A 20769-nucleotide genomic window follows, 5' to 3' on the forward strand; every position below is an offset into this window, starting at 1 on the left:
GCATTTCTGAATAGTGGTGTTTGATCTTCAGTCAAGTGTGGACTGCTAGGTATTTGGAATAAATGAAGTTATAAAAGCCATATCTCTGTTTTGTTCCATGTGCTGTAATGAGCAATGGCCAAGTCACATTCAGGGAGACGGTGGGATCAGGATGACAGTTCCTCCAGTGAACATTAACTTCATCCTAGTCCACATGTAGTTTACAGATCAGTTGCTGTCTATCAAACTCCATTACTGTTCTTGTTCTTTTAAAGGATTTTTTAAAAACTTCTGCCTTCCTGTTAAAACAGTTGTATGCAAAAACAGAAAAGAAATTGACTACTGACTCCTAACCTGTGAGCTAGCTTTGTTTATCATCTTTCAGCTCTTGTTTCCTTTACAAACAGTGCATTATTCTATATTGCCATTCCACCTCCTCATAAATTACTACTCTCCACCCCTTTGTTTCTTTTTTGTGCACCTTTCCTAGTTATGCTGTATACCATGTAAGGTATACAATGTTTGGAATGTCAAAGATAAGCATCTCCCATTCAGTTCTAGTTACTCCAGGAAGATGGAGTATATTTAAAGGACGATTTAGTTAGACTGTTGTGTGCTAAACTGATACTCTGTGAAGGTTCCTTCAGTTGTCTGATATCTTTGCAGTAGGTGTCAAAACTGACCAATTCATCTACAAGAACAATCTGGAAAGATCAGCTTAGTGGGTTGAAAAGAATTTCTTTCCTCACTCTCTTAACAGCTGTGCAATTTCTGTGTGTGGCAATATAATGTTCCTTCTCTAGAGGATCGCCTGTGAACTTTGAACCTGGGGGGCAGAAGAAAAATAAGATGGTGGTGGCAACAGGATACATTCTCATGACTTCACTGTAATTTAACCCACCAAAACAAGCAGCTCCATTTGTGAAGGATGTAATCTTTTTGAGCTGTCTTTCAGGATTAGTTGGTTAAAAACTGTTGGGAGGCTGTGCAGTCTCCATCCTTGGAAGAGCGAGACATGCTTGAATAGAACCCTGAGCAACTTGACCTGACTTCATAACTGAATGTGCTTGCAGCAGGAGGTTAGACTAGAGACTCATGTGGTGACTTTCAACCTGAATTATTTTACAAGCCTGTATTTCTCTGCAACCCTTAGCCTGTGGCCATCCATGTTAACTACTGGAACAGAGCAGTTTGCATCTGCTAATTGGTGCTGAGAGTGGTGTTGTTAATGTCACTTCATTGAAAAATAGTAATTTTAAAAATAAATTCAGCTTTCATTGCTAAAAAACGGGAAAAAGCTCAGCACTTTAATTGTTGGCATAATAATATGAAATTTTCTGTGAATATAAAGAAGTGTAAATTCATTGTGCAGTAGATGTTTAGTTTGTGTGTGTATTGTCTGACTTCAGAAATCATTATGTAAAGAGACTGATTGGAAATAGAATATGGGAGTCATATCTCTTCACACTCACGCAAATACTGCACTTTATTGTGTGTGTTATCTGGCAAAAAATGTCTGGTGCCAACCAAAATCTTAATTACGGAATGGCATTATAGGAGTAGCTGATACTTGCGAAGTATCAGCTCTAGAGTAGAAGGCTGATTAGATAACTTCTCAAATGCCTTTCCAAACTTATATTTATAATGTTTTAAATAAGTATATGGGATCTATTTCCTTAATTACCTTAGAGATTCAGGGCTTTTGTAGACTTTTCGTAAGTATTGGTCACCTAAATAATACAGCTCTTGAAAATAGCTAAGTGCAAAATTGAAGCAAGTATTCTCACATTCTTGGGAATCTGTAATTGATGGCATTAGTTAGAGACTGGTTTGTAAATTTAGTGGACTTAGAGTATGTGCATCTTATGTCTTTATACATTGGCAGCTTTCATCTGCAAAAGCAATAAAATGGACTTGTTCTTGATTTAAGCTAGTCTTGGTTATTGGTTAAGACAAATTTATGAAAAGCAGAACTCTCTTCTGCTCTTCGCCTGCCTTGTCTTTTGTACAGCACCTTTCTCTAAAGTATCCCAAAGTTGGTGTTTTCAGAAGCACTTCACTAGAGGACTTCGGAAAGATCTTTATCATATCAATCATATCAAATATTTCTCACAACATTTCTCAATGATTTTGCTTTGTCTTAGATACTCAAACATTAAAAAAATATGCAAGAACATTGTTGGCTACTCCATATAAAAGAGAATTCTTTTTGTAAGATATTTTTTTGGTCATAACTGTTGAACAATGGAGTACAAAAATTAATAGTTGTGTTTCTAGCTACTGATAAGGAAATGTATTGCGTCAAGTGGTCTGTTCTGCCATTTAAGCAGATAGCTGTCAAAGCAGAAATAGAGATAAATCATGGTAGGTGTGGTGTGCTTTGTAGAATAAACGTGGCTTGCAGTTTTGCAGTTTGTATAAGAACTATGCTTCAAGCTGTAAAAGCACATATTTTCAAAGGATTTAAATGACACAATAGTAGCTGTTATAAATATTTCTTTGAAAACTTTTGTCTTTTAGTTAACTATGTTCAAGCCAAAAAAATCTGTTCTGTGATTTGTGCTGATTGCCACATTTGTGTTTTCCAGTATGCTCCATAGTTGACTTAATATCCATTTTTAGTTTATTATTGCTTTCTCAGTGCCATGCTGTTTATGCATGTAAAACAATCGTGTTAATGTTTCTTGGTCACTCATAAGGCCATGTGATGTCAGTAATACCAAATGCTTGATGTCTTAAAAATATCATAAGTTTATTTTGACTGTGTATAAGACTACACTTTATACCTCACAGCTCTTGTTATCTCCCTCTTTCATTCTGTATCATTTTCCTGAGGATTCCCAGTTCTTCACAAGGCAGAGACTGTCAAAACTAACAGAGGATGAGAGTGTTTCTCTTTCATGTTTTCAAGGGCAGAAATGATAGTGACTAGTGATGGCACTTCAAAAGTGTGAAAGCCGGAGAACTGGTAGGAGAACACACAGCAAGGCCCTTTTTCTGTTCACTTTCAGGTGGAGATGGAAGATATTTTACTATCTTTCATTCTTCACAGGGTTACACATCGTTCTGGAATGATTGCATCTCCTCGGGATTGCGTGGCTGTATGTTAATTGAACTGGCATTGCGGGGGCGTCTCCAGCTGGAGGCTTGTGGAATGAGGCGCAAAAGTCTGCTAACGAGAAAGGTAAGTGCAGGAAAAAGATCACATTTACTTGTCATGATTCACACAATGCAGGAGCTATAAATTACAACTGGGTCTAATAAAAAGGATGTTTGGTTTTTTTTTTAACATGAGGATGATGATTCTGAGTAATGACCTAAAGCAGATATGCAAATTTAAGAGGTGTTTTGGTGGTGAGATGAAGTGCCTTGGAACATCTCTGGTACCTGTTCTGTGCCCATGTTTGTTCTCTGGATGTGTTGCTGGTACTGTTGCCAGCCAGCTGTTGGCAGTGGTTCTGGCTGGGGTGCAGGGGCAGCAGTTACTGCCAGTGGCAGCAGCTGTAATCTGCCGAAGGAACTGGCTTTTGCAAGGGGACGTGGGTTGAAGCAGAAAGGAAGGGATAGCTGCCAGATGCCAGATGCATCCTACAAGCCACCAGTTTACTTCTGGTGTACACAATGCTGCAATTTCTGCTTCCACTGCATGGGAGGGAAACCATCCTTGTTCTTGGGGCCCCTGAGACCACAGAACTATCTAGTTCAAGCATGAGGCTAGTGTGTTAAATTGGTTGTGCTCTCTGACCTTCAAGACAGCCAAATCTCTACTGTCCTTTATAGAACTAGGCTGAAGATTTGAGGCCTTTATTTTTTACTTTTACCACTGAATTTTCCCTTTGTACAAGATGTGCAAAGTCATACTCTTGGAAGAATTTTTACTTCATCAGCATTGGAGAATACTTGTAAAATAAGCCTATTGAAAACCTGGTCAAATGTTGTCTGTCCGCCACAAATAAATTCTCTTCTTGCACATTTCCCTGTCAATATTATCTTTTACTAAATTTTAAGGCAAGCTTGTGAATTCCCCAACCTTCTCCCAGCTCCCTTCACTTCAGAAAAATCGAACCTCTGTTCCAACAAACAGTCTCTACTTCTTTTAGCCTCATTTAAGCATATTCAGCATTGATTAGTTCGCACATTTTTTTTTTCTCCAGAGCTTTTGGCTTCTTAGGCATTCAGTAATCTTCTTAGGCATTTAGTCAGGAGTTATTTTCATTCTGTGAAAACCTTGTCAGTTCTATCTACTTGAAATACTAACTGTGAGGTTGCTGGTTTTTTTAAGGAAAATGGAAAAATAACCTGTATGTACATTCACTTAAGAATACAAGCAAAATTATTGATCTGTGCTGTGATCGGTTTTTTTTTATTGTGGTTGGGTGTTTTTGTTAAATTTTACCATTGGTAAAATGTGGTTACCATTTACCAAATGTGGTTTTGGGATTGGGTAGATGTATTTGTTTAATGTGATTTAAAGTCTGCACAATTTTTCCGCTGTTGTAAGATATTTGAATTACTTTTCAGCTTTTAGGCAGGCAGATTCTATAAAAATAGGCATTGATTTAAAATTTAAATGAAGCCTGTTTTCTGCTTAAGTACTTTCCTGCAAATAAAATCCCTAACTGCACCACATCCATCAATTTAGAAATCATTCTTGTGAATGACTTCTGTTGTATTGCACCTTATCTGAAGTTTTCCATTAACACTAAATTTCACTCTTGTTTCTGTGTTGGCCAGATTCAAGTGCCTCTACTCTTACACTACTCTGTCAAGTGTCCTCCTTGTCCTGCTTCTGCAGGCTTTGCTCCCCATGCCCTTAGCTTTGGCTATGAAATAAATACTGTGCCTAATAAGTGGAAAGAGCTGTCTAGTAATACATCCAAGGCTGTGATTCAGGGGCAAAAAGTAATTTACTTTGATCAGTTTTTACTGGAACCACTCTCTTGATCTTGTCATCAGGTGGGACACAAGTGATAAGGTGAGGACAAGAAGAGGGTAGAACAAGTTTTTTGGGCAGTAGCACAAATTTAAAGCCTGCTAATTGTGGCTTTGGTCATATACTTAACTTGAAAGAATGATAGCTACAATTATTTCCACTTAAAGCCTTAAATCAGGTTGAGCTCTGCTGATAGTATTTTGTACTTCAGAGTGAATCAAGATGCATTAAATCTATGATTGAATGCCATAGAGAGTCAAGTGAGACTGAGAGAAGAGTGGACAAGGACTTGATGGACCTTAGTGAAACTTTGTAAGTGGACATGATGTGTTACACATTGCAACATCCTTGTAAATTTGGCTTAATAGTACGTAGTTGTTGCACAATTTTGGAGTTCTGTCTACTGGGATTAATATTGGAAGCAAAGAAATGAATGTTGAGGTTTGCAAGTGGTCATTGAGAATAGAAGATGGTACTCTACATTGCCTTACAGGTTTAGAGAGCAAACAAAATAGATAGTTATTAAAAGCAAAAGGAATCCCAACAAATCTTCGACAGATTTACTTCAGTATTTTATTGCAAACAACTTTGAGCAATTCATGCAAAAGTAAGCTTCATCTTTAGGTTTGCTTAATTGCAGAGCTGCATTGTGAAAAATACAAATTAAATATTCTGTATAATTGAAATTTCCTTAGTTGATAAGTACCAAGCAAATCTAGTACTTGATTAATCACTGAAAAATTGGAATAAAGAATATTTTTTTGCTGTCAGGCTAAGGACCAGCATCTCCGAAGAACCAAGATGTTCACTCCTTTTCCTACCTTAGTCCCTCTGTTAGAGAGGAAAATTGTCCCTCTTCTGAATGCTTAATCTTCTGTGGTGATTCAATTCATGAGACCCCAAACCCAGCCAATTTCCCACTCTCTTCAGAGTTATCCAAGAGATATTCATCTCTTAAGTCCTTCAAGAAAGAGCAGATCTCTGAGAATTGGGGGGTGGCTGGGCGTCTGCTGGTCCTCTCTCCATGTGCTGGGAAGGGGATGGGAGAGAAGTGTTATGGAAGTATGAACCAACATATGCTCATGTGAGGGTGAAGAAAATCTTGACTGTGGAAACAGTGCCTTGGATATTCAGTGTAGCAGAGAAGTGGAAAAACAGTGCAGTATTGCTGGCTGGACAGAGAGGTAAGCTTGGGAGTGAAACCACTGTGCACTGTGGCCCCACAAGAGCTTATGAGTCCTCACTGAGTTGAATTGAGGCCTCTGTGCTCCTTTCCTCTAAATGCCTGTATGTTTAGGCTGGTACTGTTGTGGTGTGTTGTATTCATGCTAGGTTCTTAAATGTCTTTGCAATGGCAGAAAAAAAAAGTCTTTTAACCACAAATAAGCAAGGAAAGCTATTTTCTAAACTTAGAAGCCTCTTTACTTACATCCTAGATTTAAAAGCATTTGTAATCTCCTTGGTGAAGTTTGTTCAGTTTGTTTGTTTTTAATAATACATCAGGTTAAAAAGATGACTTCCCATCTTACATATTGCCTGCTAAAGGAGATGGTGAGTACCAGGTACCAGCTGCAGCAGGCTGGAGTGATCCAGTATAAATGAGGTTACGGTGAAACTAAACATGGGGCACTTGAAAGGAGCTAAAATATCACATGAACATCAGTTTTGGAAAGAAGGGAATATGAGTAATTTGGGTGTGTTTAGGCTAATTATTAAATTAATTAATTATTAAAGGAGTATCTGGGAGGTGACTATTAGTAGCTGCAATCTAGCAACTTAAAATCTCATTTTGAGGTATGCTTTTGTATAATGAAAGAACAGACACTTGCAAAAATTCAGGACCTTAATACAAAGCTGAAAGATATGTAATATATGGCATTAATAAAGGTTTTGAGTTACGCTGTGAAATCTTGAAAGTCAGAAAGATAAATAGGTATTGTTGTATGTTTAGTTTCAAATAGGGATTGTCTGGATTAATTTGTAGATGTGTTCTAAAAACCAAATACCTGAAGTTCATGTTGGAGTGATTTCCCCAAAATGGAGACCTGGGCAGTATCTCAAGAGACCATCTAATCTTGATAGTGAGATAGATAGTGAGATTCCTCTGATACCTCTCTGGTAGATGTTTAATCTTAAAATTCTCTACTGAATGCGGTTCAGCAGCTCCCTGGGTGTTTAATTTGTCTGTTGAAGTCTTCTGTGTTTCCAGACTAAGTTGGTATATTTTATATTTTCCAAAGTAAGCACTTTACACTGTTGCAGTCTGCAACCTCAGGATCTCGTCCAGAGAAGCAGCAGGGTTCTGGGGACCAGCATGAAACACCAACGAGACGGGCTCCCGTTCATGAAACCATTTATTCAGCATGAGAACAAACTCAGGTCCAGAACAGAGAGCCCCGAACAGAGGCACAGCAGGGGTTTTTGAGGGACAGAACCGAGGGTTTACACCTTTGAGGGTGGAGTTCAGGGTCAGGGACCATTAGAAACACACCAAGGGAGAACCCCCCAGGGACTCAAACCCAATCAGAACTCCTGGGCCGCCCTTCACAAGGGGTTTGGGGTGGGACAATGTAACTCTTTGTCTCCCTGAGGCCGCTGCAACATCTGCTCCTTTTTTTTTTTTTTTTTTTTTTTTTCAAATTTTAATTAGGAGCTTAAAATGTTTCCAAACCTACACCTTAAAATCTCACCTCTTCCACAGAGCACCCACTTTGCTTTGTGGGACACCAATAGCTCAATAACAAAACACATTAAGCAAACAGAAAAAACAAAATTGAAAACAAACACTTAAATCTCGGACTACGCCGGGCAAATTAAACGGTGATGGTACTTAATGCAAACATAATTTTTTTTTTTTTTTGTTCAGTCTCTTCCACTTTAGGATTCTCTGTTAGGAAGGGTGCAGCTCTTAGATCTCCTCTTACGAGGGGCAGAATTCTTCGATCTCCAGCTTTGGCTCCGGCTCCCATGTGGGCGTCGCCCTTTAGATGATCTCGGTGTAACACTGGCTTTCGGAGCTCGGTTACAGTTTCGATTTCCCCGGAGGAGGTGTTGCCCACGATGGCAAAGCACAGCCCCCAGGGGTGGAGCACCGAACAAAGGGATGGGGCCAAGCAGGAGTTACTGGGAGGTTCGGGAAGGGAAGGTTTGGGACCGGAAAAGAAGGAGCAAGGCGGGAAACAAGGGATCCCAGACCGCGTGGCCGGCGCCATCTTGGGATGGGGGGGGAGGCCAGGACGGACTTTCCCGGACAGGGAACGGGGAATATGGAAAGACAGGGGGTGAAGGAGGACACGGAACGGCGGGCAGACGGCAGCAACCCCGAGCCATCTTAGCTTTTTTCACCCTTTGTCCTGCCCTTAGGAACAGAGGAAAGGGGAAGGTACAGGAAGGTATACACCAAAAAAGGAACTCCACAGAAGACAAAAACAGTCCACTGGAAGAGCCATACCGTACATAATCGTCCATAATGTTAATCGTCCATAATGTTGATATCGTCCATAATCGTCCATAGTGTTAATAGAATCGTCCATAATGTTGATATCGTCCATAATACGTCTCGTTGGGTGATGTTAGGTGCTTGTCCCAGCGTCTGGTCTCGGCTCCCCCACCTCCGTAATCCCTTTTCTTCCCCCATGCCCGAGGCACTCCCAACCCAGCTTCCCTGCCAGGTACTCTCGAGTCCTCCTTTCCAAGGCGGGGGTCTCGCTGGCTCTCAAGCCATCAGCCGGGGACTTACGAGGTGTCCATGGAGCCGGGTCCTGCTGTTCTGGTGCTTCACTGGATGCCCGCATTCTCTCACCATTTGTTGCAGCCTGCAACCTCAGGATCTCATCCAGGGAAGCAGCAGGGTTCTGGGGACCAGCATGAAACACCAACGAGACGGGCTCCCGTTCATGAAACCATTTATTCAGCATGAGAACAAACTCAGGTCCAGAACAGAGAGCCCCGAACAGAGGCACAGCAGGGGTTTTTGAGGGACAGAACCGAGGGTTTACACCTTTGAGGGTGGAGTTCAGGGTCAGGGACCATTAGAAACACACCAAGGGAGAACCCCCCAGGGACTCAAACCCAATCAGAACTCCTGGGCCGCCCTTCACAAGGGGTTTGGGGTGGGACAATGTAACTCTTTGTCTCCCTGAGGCCGCTGCAACATTACACTACTGTTTATTACCCTCTTTTTAAAAATATCTCACTTTCTAAATCTAAAAATACTTTGTTCTTTTTAGACCATTGTGGACAGTTCATTCTTGCTGACTTTTATTGAAAATCTTAGTTTCTGTGCTTTATATAGACCATGTGAATTGGAAATATCATTCCAGCTATGACCTGTTAGATACTCACGAAGATCTCTTGAGCAATTTTAATCTCATAGCTTTTGGACACTTTTGCACACCCGCTGGGGATCATCTTACTGGGGTTGAAGCTGTCTTACTGCAGCTCAATTCAGTGTAATCAGCAGACCCTGTGAAAATGCATTGCATTCTATTGTTAGTAATAAGGATTATTAGAACTATGGAACAGAAATAAACTTGGGGTATATTTCAGTGTGACATTTCCAGAGCACCTTTCTAACTACTCTGAAGTGTTAGGAAAAATAGGAGCTTTCAGTTCAAGTTTTTCATACGTATATCTTTATCTATATATATATACACATACACTTATATATGGAATTGTATTGATGTATTCATTTTTCTGTCAATCTCCTACTACCATACCTGGTGCTTATAAAATGCTAACTTGTAAACTATTTAAATTGCCAGATATAATAATAACAACGATAACAATAATGACAACTACTACTATTATTTTTAACAACTGTAGTAATTCTTCTATTAATAAAGAAAGATTTTATTTAAATATACTGACTTGAACTAGTTCAATCTGTAAGTTTTAATTTGGTGCTGTTGATTTTCTCTTCAGAAAAAAATAGTATTTGTGGATGGTTCTATAAATATTTATACTGGTAAACAAGCAGTTACTCAAATTTTTGAATTTTATTATGTTACTCTGAATCTTTTTTTTTTGTGCTGTACTGAGTGAAGAACTCAAATAATTTTAGAAGTCATTAAATAACAGACTTAAATAGTTTTGCATTTATTGTTGCATATTAAGGGATTTATTAGTAAATGTGTATTTTTCCTAATATGTGTGGTTTAATTAAATGAAACTCTGTTACCTGGCAGTGTGTTCTTCAGAGCTGCAAAACCTGCAGATGTTGTCATGAACCTATTTTTATCCATTAGTATATTGAATAACATGAATAACATAATTTTTGTACTTTTTTTTTATTTTAAACTTGATTGTTTAGCTCAAGATTTTTGAATAAATTGACTTGGACCAGTAAACTAGACTGTATTCAGAGACTCATTTAGTGTAGTGTACTTTGTTTTGGGGAGGTGGCAAAGGACCTGGCTGGGTAAGTGAGTTATTTTCCTTAAAAAAAAAATAGGCTTTAAGTTTGTTATTAGTACTATAATTGTAGCCCATTAAGGTTTATTTAATTTACAGATAACCTCACAGATTTAACATATTTTGAATTAAGGCAGATAGTTTTATTTTTCTAACAACAAAGGTGTGGGTCTTTCAAAGTTGCATATTCTTAAGAGAGAGTTCGTTATTTTAAAAAAAATTCATTTGTTTTTTATAACAGGTAGTTTTTTTTATTGGTGGGTGTGTTTGTCATATATGAATTATGTGAAAATACTGACTGTGTTTTATTCATTCGTAGGTGATTTGCAAGTCAGATGCTCCTACAGGGGATGTTCTGCTTGATGAAGCTCTGAAACACATAAAAGAGACTCAGCCTCCTGAAACAGTTCAAAATTGGATTGAACTGCTTAGTGGTAAGCCTTGCACATAACGTATTTGCTTTTTTTATCCAAATAAAGCTAATTATCTGGCATCACTAGAGATTTATATTGCAAGGTTTTTTGAGAGAAAATATGCAAAAAAGTTAATTAGTCTGTCCTCTAGGGTAGTCTCTTGTTGATTGTTGCCTTTAATCAAATATAAGTAACTGTTGCTTTTGACTTAACTTGGTACAGAAAGGATCTGTATGGAAGTGTCAGAGGACATCTCAACTCGGTGGAAGAGGTGCCTTCCGCTGACTGAAATAAACCAGGACTGCACCCTGGAGATGTAACTGCCTTTCTCCGTGTTTGGAAATGAGGGTTGGTGGAAGTTTGGAGCCTGAGTGTTGCATACAGTATTCAGATCCTTCAATAAAGAAAGGAGGTGAAGAGCTCATAGCTCACACATAAAACTTGAGGGTGATTTGGCTATTAATCATAAAGAAAAAATAAAGCTTTAGGAGTTTTATTTTTCATTAACTGAAAAACTGTAATAAATATTTTAAAATGTTAGATACTTCTTGTTGATCAAAAAAAGTCTGTAAGATGAGTACTTTGCACACAGCTCTCCCTGTAAAGCTCATAAATAGTTGAGAAATAATGAAATGTCAATTATCACAGAATTATGAATATATCATAGAATAATGAGTAGGTTTGGTTGGAAAGGACTTTTACTGGCCATCTAGTCCAGCCTACCTGCATTCAGCAGGGACTCCGTCCACTGACGATAATCAGAGGACCATCCCACCTGACATTGGATGTTTCCAGAGACAGGGAATCCATCACCTCTCTGGGCAATCCATTCTGGTGTCTCACAGTGAAAAACTTCTTCCTTATATCTAGTCTCAGCCAACTCCTCATGTTCAAGCCATTACTCCATGTTCCAGGCCCTGCTAAAATGTCTGACCCCATCTTTCTCCCTGTAAGTAGTGAAAGGCTGCAGCAAGGTTTCCTTAGAGCCTTCTCCTTCCCAGGCTATACGGCAGGCAGAACAGAACAGCATTCATCTGTTTCCACAAAGCACATAAATGCAGCTTCCTTGGAGTAGATCAGAGATATATTTCAGTTGAGCAAATAGTGCAGGAAAAACCCATTTTGTCAACAGTGTGACTGAGAGGTTGGGGGTAATGAGATTTGGAAGTTGCCTGTGTAATATCTGCTGCTTCTTACAACTAATGAGCTACAAAAATTAGCAAAATCTCTTCACCTTTCTCTAATTTCCTGTTTCCTTTGTTCTTCCCATTCATTCGGCACCACCTTAAACAGCCTGCCTTGCACACCAGTTCATTCTCAGGTCCTTGCCATCCCTCCCCTTCTCCTTGGCTGTCAGGCATGGGGCAGACTGGACTACAAACCAGCCTATGTCAGGAGGGGCATGGCTGCTGCAGAGCTGTGCAGTTCAGTTCTCACTCAGCTCCCCTTCCTTCTTACAGCCGGCAAAAACAATTCATTTTTCTTGTCCCAAATACATAATTTGTGGTGACATTTCACCTCCTCTCCCAGTGCAATGTACATCAAGTTAGGACTGGCTCAGAAAAAGGCTAATGAATGAACTAGTATTGTAGGTTTCCTTTGAGCTAAGCTAAGGCTTTCCTGACCCTGCTGAGCTTTGGATAATTATCTGGGAAGATAATTATCAGCAGGGCTGTGGCTAAGGCTTGAATCAATCATTTTTACTAACATACGTTTATTAATTACTAATTCTCGGATGGTGTTAGTGTTCTTTGTATTTCCCATCTTTTAGAGATCTGTCCTTCTGAAGAAAAATATTTCAGTGGGTCTGGGCAGGGGGTTTTATTTTTATTGGTTGATTTTGCTTTGTTTTGTTTCATTTAATAAATTCATAAACTGTCAGAATTTTGCTTTGGGGACCAGGTTGGAGATGCAGAGATGCCTCTTGGAATTACAGTACATGTGAGTTAAAAGCCATCATGTAAATAAGTATAAGGATGTGTAGGGTGATGTTTGCCAGGCTGATGTTTATAAGGTAGCCCCTAAGGAAAGCAGGGGTAGCAAATATAGAAGTTTGGATCAAAATGTCAGGTTTCCTGTAGATGTAGCAAACATCTCTCCCTGTGTCTGCAAGTGTCAGTGTAATTGACGAGCTTCGTCACAAGGTGTCACCACAGCACCACAACGTGTGACTTTCAGCCACATGGCAGCTGTAAAAAATCTAGGAAATAGCCTTTGCCCTGTGATAGATAGTAAGGAAACCACTTTTTTGTGTTTGTGTGATAGTTCCATTCATAATCAAACTGTGGAATTGCATTCAGTGGTGTGTAGTTGGACTTGTGTAGTTCAGGCCTGCTTGGATTTTCTGCCTTTCACTCTGCAGTTGGAGTCACCTCATTTGTTTACTTATCTTGGCTGTTACTTAGATACAGTGTTTGTCACCCTCCATCACGGTGGGAGAAACCTCAAAGTCACCTGTGGCTTACTGTTGTTGTTGTTATTATTATTTTATGCTAACCAATAAATTTTTCAAAAGTTTGGTACAGAAATTCTCATATAATTTATGGAAAGCCTCCATCTGTGTAAGAAATACTTAATGCTGTTCCTTTTCTTTCCCCTTAAAACATAGTCTTTTACATCAGGAGGGGATTATGATAAGTAAGCTGGAATTAAAAATTTCAGCCTGTTAAGTAAGCTCTTAAGCAAAGGTAGAATTTTCACTGCTAAAGAGTTTTAGTTGGAGCTGTTGATGCTGATTTTGTGCCTCGTCAATTTCCTCTATGCACACACAGTCACATACTCTGAAGGGCCCAGTTCCTCTGCCTTAACAAAAGGCATTAGAAATAATTTATATAGAAGAATTAAACACTCTGCCTAACATGTGCTTCAAGGGTGCACATCTGTGCCACACACACTCTCACAGTGCATGGTCACTGTTTCATCTGGTGGGGGCAGGAAGGGGGAGAAGAGTGGAAACCTGCAGAAATAAAGAAGTGTAGCAGGTAGGTGTGCATTAGCTTGTCTCTGTGGCAGAAGAAATGCAGTAACACTTCTTCCAGTCTCTGACATGATAAAAGGCTGGACTCAGAAAAATGCACAAAGACTGTAGAAGGTGCTGGATTTTTCTTTATTTTTATTGTTACTAGAAGTAAATTCATTCTGCAAAACTGGTTCGTTTTTTGTTTTACAATACAAGATTGTTACTTATTTTTCATATTTGTAATCAAGACATGGCTTAGCTATCATTTCATCCAAACTTTCAATATACCCCAGAGCTCCTCTAAGGAGATTCTGCTGATCTCTGCCTCCATGCCAGGGATCAGAGAAATGCTGACAGGAGCACAGTGTCTTGTAGTCTGCTCTATGATTTTGACAGCTCATTCTGCGCCACAGAGGGGGAAAAAAAAAATCACTGCAGCAGTACAGCTTAAACCTAGTCTGACTGTTACGTGGTTTTCTTGTTGTTTTAGGTGAAACATGGAACCCACTGAAGTTGCACTACCAGCTACGAAATGTCCGTGAGCGGTTGGCTAAAAATCTAGTGGAAAAAGGTGTACTGACAACAGAGAAACAGAACTTCCTTCTTTTTGACATGACTACACACCCTCTCACCAACAACAACATCAAACAGCGCCTCATCAAGAAGGTTCAGGAGGCGGTTCTTGACAAGTGGGTGAATGACCCCCACCGCATGGACAAGCGCTTGCTGGCGCTCGTGTATTTAGCCCACGCCTCAGATGTCCTGGAGAACGCTTTTGCTCCCCTCCTGGATGAGCAATATGATTTAGCCACAAAGAGAGTGCGGCAGCTCCTGGATTTAGACCCTGAGGTTGAATGTATGAAAACCAACACGAATGAGGTTCTGTGGGCTGTTGTAGCAGCTTTCACAAAGTAACTGCATTCAGACTGAAGTGTTCTCTCTTCTTTCATGTAAACCATTTGTTTCTCTTTTATTGACTATTCATGTTTTCTGTAATTTGTACCTTCTCACACTATGAATTGGCTTTTGTTAAATGGGAATTACAAGTGGTGTATTCCCTACTTCTCTATCTGTATACAGGATTCTGCTGGTACAAGAGACTTTCCTGTTTAAAACAACAGAAAAAGGGTTAACTGCCATATTGGCATTCCATTTCCTATTCATTTTGAGTTACCTTAAATACTTTAATTTTTCACCTCATTTTTATTGCAGTGGTTTGTCACCAAAGCTCCATGTTGAACTGTCTGTCAGGACATTTTATACACAGATGTTTTCAATTATATCTAACAAAATTACTTAAAAAGCAGAAATGCCATTGAACAGCTTTGTCAATAGTTCCTATAAAATGTCCCATAAATTTTAATTTTCATGCAAGTCTCTTGTGTACTTATATTTTCATTAGAATGATAGCTGAGTCATAAGGCTAGTATAAAAAGGTCCAATTGTTTCATATACCAGTTTTGGGAGGGGATACATTCCATTATATTGTATATATAGTTCAAATTGTATATTAACAACTGCCCCATCTTAGTATTTTGCAAAATCTACTTAATTGTACACCTGGTGCCCCTTATTTGCTGTCAGCCATTGCCATCTGATGCAAAGAAAGGCCTCCTGCAGAGGCATGTGTGTGAAAGCTGTTTGTTTCCAGGGTCTATGGAGTTTGCCATCCAGGTATTCTCAGTCTATGCATTGCCTTTGAAAATTAGTGAATGGAAAGAGACTGCTTTCTATCATTTTTATCATTGTTTCTTTCCCTCCTCTTCTGTATGAAAGATACTCATGACCAGTACAATTCTTGAGTGCACTTTTCAGTTTTGTACACAATTTAATGTTTGTCTCTTAAACCTTGAACTATTTTACACTTCAAAAACAAAAAGTCAGTCGTAGCAGGTGTTGCATGTAAATGGTTAGCAAGTAATGGCAGCAGTTCAGACAATTCAGATTTCTGTAATGGGATGCTCTGCTATATTTTAATTTTTATATATACAATTATGCTGATTAGCACACTACTGTAAAAAAACCCAAAACCTATATAAAACTCTGGCTTTTTAAAATTTATTGCCTCTTTGCCACTGCTTGTTATTTCCCATTGGTTTCACAGTGTAAATATTATGCATTGAAAAAATTAAGCATTGATTTCTATACTTTTTTTCATCATAACAATGCAGATTTATAGTGGGGCTTACAGGTGTTTAGAAACCTTTTGGTTAATATTCAGAGCAAGAATACTAGATGGTGTATAACTGTAGAGTTGAAATTTAAGAGATCCCTTAATCTGTATACTAGCTTTTTACCTACAGTAAATAAACTATGATCTTGAAAGTGCCTGAAACAGAGTAAGCATGTCACTTTTACTTTTTTGTTGCTAATTAGAAAGGTTTTATTGCCTAACTGAAAGCTTTAGTTAATATACTTCTTATTAGAAAGGGAGAATTTATATTAAGTAGTTCAAACTGACTTAATCAGTAGTATCACTTGGATCTGCAGGATTCATGGCTGGGACAGGCTGAGTTAACTTGGGGAGTGTGCAGCTGTGCCTGCCCTAGATAGACCTCTTCAGTCTTGAGCGCGGCTCTACAGCCTCATCTGTGACTGGACTTCCAATTTTGCACTTCATTTTCAATCATTGAGATGCTTAAGTAGTTGACTTTAAAATACAACTTAAATTCATTGTACCTCTATAACCTTTTTTAAGAAAGGTTTTTAAAAATACAGTCCTTAACATTTAATGGCACACTGTTCTTTCAGTTCTTAATGGTATTTCTTTAGATAAATGAAATTAAAAGTATATTGTAAAGTATTTCAAACTCTGGTTTACAAATAAAAAGACAAACAGTGTTCTCTCACTTGTAAGATGCTGTGTTGAAAATTTGAGGGGCTTGGGCATGAACTTGGGACATTGTCTTTTAAACAATTCAAGCTGTGATTGCTTTTAAGTGGAAGAAAAATGAAAATTGCTGTGTTGCTCTTATATTTGACAGCTTATGGAATACTTTCTGTATACTTGGTAGTAGATGCAGCTCACAGCTTTCATTGTCTCTCTCATGTGATTTGTTTTCTCATTTTCTGTTGCTCTTTGGAAGGAGGAAAAAGTAATTAGGCGGAAAGGTCAGAAAAATGGTGGAGTATGCAAGAGCAAGTTAGGTGCACAAAACTTTTAAAATGGCTCTGAAAATCTAAGCTACTTGAAACATGCTTCAGACTGAAAGTATCTTTTGCAGGCCTTTTTCTGGCTTCTCTACTTCATTCTGTGTTTTCCATTTACCTGCTGGTTTCATGTTTGGTTGTGGGGAATATTGGAGTTTTATCACTTCCAGCCTGCATGCTTTAGAAGAAGTCATCCTTTTTTAATCCCCCCTTGAAAGATGATTTGGAGGGTTTTTTTGGTTTTTGGTTTTTTTTTTTTTTTCCCCCCCACAGAAGATAACTGCAGACAGTATTTTATCAGCTTTATTTTGCTTAGGTAGGACCTCTGACCTTGATGGGGAGAGTGTGTGCTGGACATGTCAAAGAAATTGGATGTGAGGAAGGGTTTGGGAGGAGCAACAGTGTCTTTTGCTGGACCACCTGGTGTAAACCTGGATGTGCAGGGGAAATAGATGAGCTTTTGGAGTCTTGAGTCCTAAAATTGTGCTTCAAAAAGCCCAAAGCCTCCAGGAAGGTAAGTTTGATAGGTCAGCAGGAACTGATATGGCTGACATTACCTTCATTGTTATTTCAGGTTTTAAAAAAATGGTTAAGCATGGGAGACTGCATTGATGAGATTCAGGTACCCTTCTGCCTGTGGGCTGCTACTGCAGCTCCCAGAGACCTGTCTGGTTTCCAGACAGTTCTGTCTGCTCCAAACCCTCGGCTCTCACTGGCTGCTTCAAGTGAAGACCCTTATCCAAAGCCTGAGCTTGAACATGTGCCTCAAGGAGCAACATGTATTATTCAGGGACACATTCTTTTAAAACAAACTTTCAAGTCAAAACTAGGATTTTGAAGATCACCAAGCAGTGTGTGTATATATATATATGTATATATATATATGTATGTATACACACACACACACTCACACACACACACACATTTTCGCAGTCCTTGAGATTGACATCCTCCTCTCTCCTGTGTTTCTAGAGCTGGCATTACAGTGCTGTTACATGGACTGGTGGTGAAACGTGTGTACCATAAATGATGCTTTTGAGGCAAAATTTGCATAAATGGCGGTAAAAGGCTGCTGACAGTGCTTCTGTGTTCATGCCCATTGCTACAAAGTGAAGATACATATTAACTGATGTGTTCTCTGTGAACTGGACTGAATCTGTACTGTAACAAAATAAAGCACTCTTTCATGCTATCAGCTGCAGGTTGTTACTGCGTATCGTATGCATGCAATACCTAAAGGATTTTTTTTTTCATTAGCTCAGTAATTTCCAATTTTTCATCAGGCTGCATTATTCACCAGTTTGAGAAACAGAACTTTTTTATAAAAAAAAATAAACAGAACTATTTTATTAGCTCTGCCTCAGCTGGGCTTCAAGCACTTCAGGCAGCCAAAGTCTGTTATGTCCCAATTATCCCTATTTTTTCTCTGTGGAGGGGGATTTCCAGCTTCAGAGAAGTATGAATTTTTTTTAAAGTAATTTATTTTTGGAAAGAAATTTTGAAAAAGTAGGTTTATTCTGAGGAAATGCTTAATGCATTTAACAATTGAATTACATAGGAAATGAGACGCTGTCAAGTGCTTTGTAAGTGTTAAATACAGTGGGATCTCAGGTGTGTGTATGGGGTGGCTGCCTTGGGGCAGTGTTCGGGGAAGAAGCCTCGTCAAAGGTGCTGTCCTTGTTAATCTCTGAATAAGATCTGGAGTTTCCTCACAGTGAGTCTCACTTCCTCCTGCCCACAGAGCAGCAGCATGAAGCCTGTGGAAAGCTGATGGCAAGAAATGCCTTCTGACCCAGGAGAAAGCTGCTGTAGAAACACAGGAAAACCTGGGTCCCTGGACAGCAGACAAAAAAAGGGAAAGAAATGCTGATAAATAGTACCTTTGCTTTTCCCCCTAACCTCCACCTTTCTGTACTTCCAGACAATTTGCTGTTTCAACTTTTTTTCTCCCCTGACTTTGGGCTCTGTTTTTCTCTGTTTCTTGTCTTGTTGCTTGGTGACTTCAGCAATGGTGTGGCCAGAAGGACCAAGGTAGTGATTCTCCTGCTGTTCTCAGCACTGGTGAGGCCACACCTGAAGTTCTGTGTCCAGCTCTGGGCCCCTTAATTCATTGGGGATATTTGAGGTGCTGGAGCATGTCCAGAGAAGAGGAACACAGCTGGGGAAAAGTCTGGAACATAAATTCTCCTGAGGAGCTAAGGGAGTTGGGGATGTTTATCCTGGAGGAAAAGAGGCTTGGGGGAACCTTGTCACTCTCTACAACTCCCCAAAAGGAGGTTGTAGCCAGGTGGGGGCCAGGCTCTTCTCCCAGAGAACAAGTGACAGGACAAGGGGAAATGGCCACAAGTTGTGCCACAGGAGGTTCAGGTTGGACATGAAGAAGAATTTTTCATTGAAAGGGTGGTTAAACACTGAAATGGGCTGCTCAGGGAGGTGGTGGAGTCGCCTACCATTCCTGGAAGTGTTCAGGAAACAACTGGATGCAGCATTTAATCTGGTGTTTCAGGTGGTGCTTGAGTAAAGCACTTTCTCCTCTGATTTGATTCCCCATCAAAGCCTCAAGAAACCTCTTTTTCAGCAAATGGATTTGTCAAAAGTAGTTGCCTTGATGGCTGAACTGAAACTGTTGGTGGCTTGCTACAACTCCTAACACCTGGTTTGTTAAGGTGAACAAAACCTGGTGCTATTTTACTTTGAAACTTGTCTGCCAGCTTCTAAAGCAAGTTATTTTCCATGCAGCAGGGAGAACTTGCAGCTGAAGGTGATGATTTTACTATTTCTCTAATGTAAGTAGGTCTTGTGAGCCAGTGCTTCAAGGACTTGCTATCTCACTCAAGCTTTATCTATAGTGAGAGTATTCTATACAAGAGTGATTTTCTCTTTTGGGCTCTGCTTGTTAAAAGAGTTGAGTTTGTGTTACAGCTCAAAGAAGCAGCTCTGTTTGGCTATTTTTCCAAAGGTGTAGACACACATTATTTACAAGGTTTCTTTACATGTATGTTTTGTGATTAAAAGGGATGAATGGGAGAAGAAAAATGTATAGCTATACTTGCAGTGTGACTGAAAAAGCCATTGTCATGGCACAATGTACTAAAATGTTTTGGTCTTTCATTTGTTTTCTTACCAATTCATCATTCAGTTAATTCTCATCTAGTACATCTGATGTCTGCTCAGAAAGGGTTTGCCATTATCAAATGCACTAATCCCTCAAGATTGTATTCTGCTGCCCCATTTCTTTATTAACATTTGTTCAAATCTTGGCTTTTTTTCTCCCTTTGACATGGGATTGATCTTGAAGGTAGATGTTAGAGAAGACTTTGGTGGTTGTAAAGTGCAGTGACAGGCAGTTTTATAAGCTTTCTTTGCTACTGCCAGGTCGTCTTTATAGGTCCTTCTTTGTTTCCTGACTGTTCAAATTAAGCCAAATCATGTCTCAACCAGCTTTTAAAATCCTGCTTTGACTCCTTAAGCTCCTCAAGACCTCAGATACTTCTGAAAAATGCAATTTTAATTAAGTCATGAATAGGTTTTGCAGTGCTAAACAGATCAATTTCTACACACTACTGAAAATCTCAGACCTTGTGTTTTCAGGAAATTGCAGAAGAAATTTATCAAAGCCAGGTTGTTTTTCTGAGCAGGAATCTTATGGTAACCCACCTCAGCAGTGGCAGTAAGCAGAGTTCTTGGCAGAGGAGTCACACTGGTGCCTGAACAAAACTGGTCCAAGGGAGCTTCTTGTCCTCTAAAGATTTAGGATTCCTCTGGTCATTACCCTTTCTCAGTGTTCCTAACGAAGACCTTGCATGGGTACAAACTGGCTGAACATAAGCCAGCAGTGTGCTCTGGTGGCCAAGGAGGCCAACAGCATCCTGGCCTGTATCAGGAATAGCATGGCCAGCAGGAGCAGGGAGGTCATTCTCCCC

At 39.5% G+C, this 20769-nt stretch overlaps 1 protein-coding gene across 1 annotated transcript in view; it reads left to right on the plus strand.

The window, feature by feature from the left end:
- The window catches only part of GOLPH3 (golgi phosphoprotein 3), a 32411-nt gene extending 16390 nt beyond the window's left edge, over positions 1 to 16021 (plus strand). Inside the window, exons 2-4 of the mRNA XM_058826597.1 lie at positions 3032 to 3163; positions 10644 to 10758; positions 14187 to 16021. Of these exons, the coding sequence (XP_058682580.1) occupies positions 3032 to 3163; positions 10644 to 10758; positions 14187 to 14611 (672 nt within the window). The 3' untranslated portion in view covers positions 14612 to 16021. The remainder of the gene's footprint in view (positions 1 to 3031; positions 3164 to 10643; positions 10759 to 14186) is intronic.
- The last annotated feature ends 4748 nt before the right edge of the window (positions 16022 to 20769 follow it).

Source organism: Poecile atricapillus, chromosome Z (genome assembly GCF_030490865.1).
Source record: "Poecile atricapillus isolate bPoeAtr1 chromosome Z, bPoeAtr1.hap1, whole genome shotgun sequence".
NCBI lineage: Eukaryota > Metazoa > Chordata > Aves > Passeriformes > Paridae > Poecile > Poecile atricapillus.